We start from the raw sequence: 7011 nt of genomic DNA, 5'->3' as shown, positions 1-7011 counted from the left end.
TTATTAAGTTTAGATAAACTTCATGAGCCTGAAGAGATCCTCAATTTAATATTGATTTCCTCAATTTAATATTGATTTAATAAGAAATTAATTCTCAAGTACTATGTTATAACTCTTTTAATTGTCAACTGAAGATATGATAATTCCAATGTAAACAAACATACAAATTTTATAACCAGTAATCCACTGAGGAAGGTTCCTCAAAATAAACCGAAACGTTTGGATAAAAGATATCGCAATTTAAATTATTTAACATAACACCTAGCAAAGCGGTTCAAACTTGCCCGATCCAAAACAAGAGATTTTGAAATACGTTAAGAACCCAATTCACAACAACATCAACATCTATTTTTAATAATTGTGTAAAAAGTTCGGCCAGTAGGAACCAGAAGCAAGGTGTTTTTTTTGCAAAGATATAGTCGATTTTTTATGTCGAAACGTTTCAACTTGGTATTTAAGTCATCTTCAGTCGAAAATTCTATAAATTTACAATATTATTGTTTTATAATAAAATTTGACAAATGTAAATGTTCATTTATTTTATTTTTTTAATTTTTTTTTACTAACCCTGCTGAGCACTTCGTACGTTGGTCCCGACAATTCTTTCGTGAGTTTGTCCTCGTATTTCTCTTTTAATTCTTTCTCGGTGAACGGCAAGTCAATGGACGTCTCTTCGTCCTGATTGAACAGGAACACCAAATAGTGATAACGCGTCTGACCCTGTTTTATAGGAGGATCCAGGCTTACGACGAAGAACATTTGTCTGCTATCTTTGTGCGGCAACAAGAACAATCTCAGAACGGTCGATATCGGAATTTTGTAATCAAACGTTTTGCCGTGAAGTTGAAAGAACGATTGAAAGATTTTGATGTCGTAACGACCACGTGGCGTCAAACAATAGATCTCTCTGAATATGGCTATGGCGTCGCCACTCACGCTAATCACAGACGCCTTGTCCATCACCTGAATTGAAATCAATAAAAAAATTAATCTTCTTGTTTGAAACAAACATCCAGATAATTTTTGTTACTTGAATTTTTGCGGAATCTCCCTTACCTGTTGATGGAACGCTTCCACGGGATCTTGATCGGCGCTATCGCTGACAGGAATATGAAATCTCATCTCCATCAGACTGACCGGGGCGTCGTCGTTCTGATGAAATTCCAAAGTTACTTCGTTTTTTCCTGTGTTACACTGCGACACGTCGTAAAGAGGTATTTCAAAAGCAGTGTGATGGCCCACATCAAAGCTCAGAACAGACCCCGTAAATCTAGCCGTACCCCAGTTCCAACCTTTAAGACTTAATTCCTTCTCCAACATGTCCTTTTTGTAATTGACAGAAAAGAACTTTGCGATTTTTTCCTGATCAGCTTCTTTGAATCCTTTGAAACGATGTAAGGTACCATTTTTCAGAAATATACGCAAACCCCAGGTTCCAATAAATTTCTGATAATTCACCATCTCCATGTCGCTAGCGGGTATTTGTTCAACCTTCCCGGTTTTTTGATTTTTAAAGATCAAATGCTGATCGGTTAACTTTAATCTGCCTGGTGTCTGACGATAGAAAAAAAAAAAACAATTTGTATGCGTTGGATCATGCGTATATATATTTAGTTATTAAGACAATTTTAATATATACAAATTCATATGTTGAAACATTAAATGTTTAAATTTAAGAAATAAACAACGCTCGCAATATTAAATATAAATAAGAAATTTAGGTCAAATCGAGCCAAAGTACTTAGGTGTTGGCAAAAAATAATTAATAAGTTCAGTTGTCTAGTTAATTATTTAAAATACAGACGTTTCGACTATTACTTGAGTCTTTTTCAATGTGAATAAATATAAATTAAAACATATGAGTCACGTGACAATGATGTTCGCAAAAAACATATACATGAAGAACGTTAATAATGTAGATATTGTAGTCTCACTATGTTTTTTGCAAACATTATTGTCACGACTCATATATTTTAGTTTATTATTTATTCACATTGAAAAAGAATGGAGTCAGAGTCAAAACGTTTGTATTTTAAATAATTAACTAGATAACTGAACAATTAACAAAAAAAAACTTAAGGCTCTCTTAAAGTAATAACTAAGAAATGATGATTCGGAGTTTTTCATACATGAGATGCAAGTATAGCGTACTGTGTGGTTTTAAGAATTGAAATTTCAATTCAAAAAACACGTGTAAAAATTTACATGTGAACATATATATATATATATAATAGAACATTTCAGCATAACATCCTGCAAAGCGGCTCGTTTGATCTTATTCTTACCATTTCTTAGTTAGGCCTGGTTTATGCGGGCAATAACTGTTAACTTATGCCGGAACTGATAGAGTTTAACTATAGGATTTCAATACTTCTGTTTATACGCATCCGGCAATTTTGTATGAACGGAAGCATTAAAATCCTATAGTTAAACTTTACCAGTTCCGGCATAAGTTAACAGTTATTGCCAGCATAAACCAGGCCTTATTAGATAACTGAACTTATTAAATATTTTTTGCTAAGTATTTTGGCTCGATTTGACCAAAATTTCTTATTTATATTAAATGTTTAACCACATAATTGTCGTAACAATTATGTATTTAAATATATGTGTACGATAGGTGATAATAATTCTTACCATAGCTCCTTTAACCTCAGCGAAAATATCCGGATACTCTAGAAAATCCATCTTTTCTGTTTACTCTTTTCTTTTTCCCGAAGGATATTTTTCCCAATAAATTTTTAATTATTCAACGATGCGAGATATCCTACAACAATGTTATAAAAAATGTTATTTCTAGAAAATTTGCGTATATAAAATTTATCAACTTTCCGCATACGCCGCATTTACACACCAGTTTATACGCCGCCGAGTGACAACACAATACAAATTAAAATCGGATCCACAATTAATCGCAAGTTGCAATCGCACAAACTTTTCAGATCGGACCGAATGTGATTGGTGAATTCTGGGGATTTTTGCAATTGCCAACTTGCGACAATTGGGTGCGTTCAGACAACTCAACGGTTGAGAGATCGTCACTTATGATAGGATTATTCTTCAAAATCTGATCCGGTTCCAAAAGTATGATCCAATCATAAGTGATTATCTCTCAATTGTTGTGCAACTGTTGAGTTGTCTGAACGCACCCATTATTTCTCAACCGTTGTGCAACCGTTGAGTTGTCTGAACGCACCCAATGGTTACGTTCAGAAAATTCAACGGTTGAGAGATCATTTCTTATGATAGGATTATTCTTCAAAATCTGATCTGGTTCCAAAAGTATGATCCAATCAGAAGTGATTATTTCTCAACCATTGTGCAACTGTCTTGAGTTGTCTGAACGCACTCAATTTGTCAAACTAACAAATGTCTCAAGCCCGCGTCACAATACAGCTGTGTTCCAGAATTGCTGCCAGCACGCTGCCAGTATTAAAATTGTATAATATATGTGACGTAAACTGTAGATCTTTAGCGCTGGCAGTGAATTTTGGAACACAGCCAATAAACGTATTGCGGATTGGAATTTAGCCAATCAAGACGAGTCGGCTTTCGAATCTGCTCTGCCTTGATTGGCTTAAATTCTAATCCGCGTTTGACAACGCACAGTGTGACACTGGCTTAAGATAAAAGAGAGAAGCTGTGTTCCAGAATTGTTGCCAGCACGCTGCCAGTATTAAAATTGTATAATACATGTGACGTAAACTATAGATCTTTAGCACTGGCCGTGAATTTTGAAACACAGCCGGAGAAGAGATTGGGTGCGTTCAGACAACTCAACGGTTGAGAGATCGTCACTTATAATAGGACTATTCTTCAAAATCTGCTTGCGGTTCCAAAAGTATGATCCAATCAGAATTGATTATCTCTCAACCGTTGTGCAACTGAGTTGAGTTGTCTGAACGAACCCTATGGTTTGGTTTGGTGCATATACAGGGTGTCCCAGAATTGCCGTACAATCTCTCGTAGGCAGGTAGAAAGAATAAAACTAAGTCGAAAAGTCCTGAACCATTTTTTTCTATTATTTATAATAAAAGAGTAATTATTGAGTAAATCAGGCCAATTAGCGCCGACCTTTAGCCAGGCGCACGTCAGTGAGCCACGCGCCTGGTGTGTGTAAGCACTCCGCGCAGTTCACTGACGTGCGCCTGGCTAAAGGTCGGCGCTGATTGGCCTGATTTACTCAATAATTACTCTTTTATTATAAATAATAGAAAAAAATGGTTCAGGACTTTTTGACTTTGTTTTATTCCTTCTATCTGCCTACAAGAGATTGTACGGCAATTCTGGGACACCCTGTATATTAGTTCACAGTCTATCTTTTTTGTAATATAGATAAAAAAAAATAGATTGTGAACTAATGCAGGGCTGTGTTCAGTTAAGCAAGATGGAACGAACTAATGCAGGAAATGCAGGAAATACAGGAATTGGAACTAATGAATTCCTGTATTTCCTGCATTTCCTGCATTAGTTCGTTCCATCTTGCTTAACTGAACACAGCCCAGCCAAAGTATGGAAAAAGAACAGACCTTGGGTGCGTTCAAACAACTCAACGATTGAGAGATCATCACTTATGATAGGACTATTCTTCAAAATCTGCTTGCGGTTCCAAAAGTACGATCCAATCAGAAGTGATTATCTCTCAATCGTTGTGCAACTGAGTTGAGTTGTCTGAACGCACTTTATGGTTTGGTTTGGTGCATATATATTAGTTCACAGTCTATCTTTTTTGTAATATAAGGCGATTTTTGGCGATCGTATGGTACATATACCAAAGTGTACCAAACTATAGTTCGAGTGACTTCAAATTATAGTTTGGTACACTTTGGTACATGTACCATACGATCGCCAAAAATCGCCTATAGATAAAGAAAAGTAGATTGTAAACTAGTGCAGCCAAAGTATGGAAAAAGAACAGACCTTGGGTGCGTTCAAACAACTCAACGATTGAGAGATTATCACTTACGATAGGACTATTCTTCAAAATCTGCTTGCGGCTCCAAAAGTACGATCCAATCAGAATTGATTATCTCTCAACCACTTGTGCAACTGAGTTGAGTTGTCTGAACGCACCCATTCCCTTCCGCGCGGGAAGAAAACCGGTCAAAGTGGGGGGTCTCTGGCGTCGCGCGGTGTTTGCGCATGCGTTTGAAAATTGTTCCAAAAAACTGTTGGCAGACGTGTTGCCGAGTGTGCGCGCGCGACACGTCCCCTCGAAGAGCGGGGATTGGCCGGTCGGTAACGTACGCGGCGAGCATGCGTGTCGCAGTCCGTCGACACGGTTGAGACGGTGCGTGCAGTTCGCGTGTGAGTGCACGCGAGTTCGCTTGTGATATATATTGTTTCTTTATCTCTCTCTCTCTCTTTCTCTCTCTCTTTCTCTCTTTTAACGCGACCGAAAATCAACAATCCCCTTAACGGAGGATCCCGATGAAGGATGACCGAATCTGAAATCGAGATGCACTACACACCGCCGTCGTCGGACACCATTCAGACGAAGCCGTTCCCGATCCGAGGTAACAATTGTGGGCCGTCGTCCTTCCTCGAATCTCGCCACCTTGTGCGTCTCTCCGTCCTTCTCTTTTCTTTTCTTCTTTTCCTCACCCCCGCCTGATCGCGCGATCGCGGGGACACGTGCGAGGAACGTGTGCGAGCCCGTGTTCGCGCTCGCGTTTCAAAGGGAAGTTCAAGGTCTCCCCCCGATCTCGCGGTCAATGTATTTGGGATGCGGGATCTTCTTCTTCCTCTGGCGCGGACCGCGCACGCCGCGCACCTTTTTACTTACTCCTCTCGCGATATATCTCGCGATTTCGTCGGCGGGAAGTTCCGATTGGATTGGAAAGAACGAACACTATATATATATATATATATATTAACGCGTACACACACAACACACGTGCGAACACGTGGTCTACGTGTGAAAAAAAAAAAAAAGTCCAAGTCCTAATTTTTGGAGCGTGTCATCGCACGCTCTGATGGCAACTTTGTTTGTATTTAGGTAATTATTATTTCCTCTCGCGAGAGGAAAAACTTTTCAGTCGGTCGCGCGTAAAAAAAAGACAAGGTAAGAAGTTTTTTTTTTAAATTAAATTTTTTGTTTAAGTTAATAACCTTTGGAACTTAAAAAAAAAAAAGAAAATTTCTCTGTTGCGAGTTTCAAGTACGTAAAAGAGAAGCAAGTTCTCCCGCAAGCCAACGCTTCTGCAAAATAAACGGTGTAATATTTGATACGGTGATATGCATACGTATCGCGTGTTCGTAAAGGAAGCTCGTAAGATAAACTTGTTTCGAGGAAGATAAGGCTTTGGGATTTTTTTAAATCGCTACGCGCGAGAAATAAATGTACAAACAGCGCGATAATTAAATACTCGCGGTTACTCGCTTTAAACAGAGAGAGAGAGAGAGAGAGAGAGAGAGAGAGAGAGAGAGTTGAAGAAGTCAAGGAGTTAATGTGTGTTTGAAAATAACGCTTTTTTTTTTTTTTTATAATAAAAATCATCGATAAGGTATTCAAAATTCTACAATTGTTTTTTTTATTGCGAGAATCAAGCAATTGCGCGCAAGAGATTTTGTGGACTTTGTGATAAATTCTGCTGGTGAGATTATTTCGATTAACTAAATAGATAATTAAATATTTTTCGAACAATATAATTTATAAATTTACAAGAGATAAAAGCTCTCGTGTAAAAAGAGAGAGAGAGAGAGAGAGAGAGAGAAAGAGAGAATACCTATATGCAGAAAAGAATATCTTATCATATCTCGTGCCAATTTTCGATGAGTTCGACATTATCCTCTCGAAGTGAGTTTTCAAGTAGGATAAGATATGTAAAACAACATTTAAAAATACATTTGTTGTATTTTATCGCTTTTTTTAGATTCTAAAATATCTTTACAGCAAATATACGTGTTTTTTAAATTTATATCATTGTCTTGTTTACGTTTTAATGGTTGTGCAAAAAGATTTTTATCCTACAATGGTTTTGTTCAAACATAATTATTTTAAAAATACAT

General features: G+C 37.3%; 2 protein-coding genes across 3 annotated transcripts in view; one reads left to right on the top strand and one right to left on the bottom strand.

Annotated features, from left to right (window-relative positions):
* Positions 1-2851, bottom strand: part of LOC109860566 (FACT complex subunit Ssrp1) — a 6390-nt gene extending 3539 nt beyond the window's left edge. Inside the window, exons 1-3 of the mRNA XM_020439745.1 lie at positions 2638-2851; positions 1057-1554; positions 568-963 (exon numbers count right to left, since the gene is read on the bottom strand). Of these exons, the coding sequence (XP_020295334.1) occupies positions 568-963; positions 1057-1554; positions 2638-2688 (945 nt within the window). The 5' untranslated portion in view covers positions 2689-2851. The remainder of the gene's footprint in view (positions 1-567; positions 964-1056; positions 1555-2637) is intronic.
* A 2418-nt stretch (positions 2852-5269) lies between these two features.
* The window catches only part of LOC109860563 (6-phosphofructo-2-kinase/fructose-2,6-bisphosphatase 1), a 12386-nt gene continuing 10644 nt past the window's right edge, over positions 5270-7011 (top strand). The window contains exon 1 of one of the 2 annotated variants that reach the window (XM_020439739.1): positions 5270-5516. In XM_020439739.1, coding sequence (XP_020295328.1) covers positions 5438-5516 — 79 coding nt within the window. In that variant the 5' untranslated portion in view covers positions 5270-5437. Of the gene's footprint in view, positions 5517-6485; positions 6800-7011 lie in introns of those variants that run through there. The other variant, XM_020439740.1, reaches the window with a different exon arrangement.

Source organism: Pseudomyrmex gracilis, unplaced genomic scaffold, assembly GCF_002006095.1.
Source record: "Pseudomyrmex gracilis isolate BER0280 unplaced genomic scaffold, ASM200609v1 scaffold_412, whole genome shotgun sequence".
Taxonomy (NCBI): domain Eukaryota; kingdom Metazoa; phylum Arthropoda; class Insecta; order Hymenoptera; family Formicidae; genus Pseudomyrmex; species Pseudomyrmex gracilis.
This window is presented reverse-complemented; position numbering and strand designations above follow the sequence as displayed.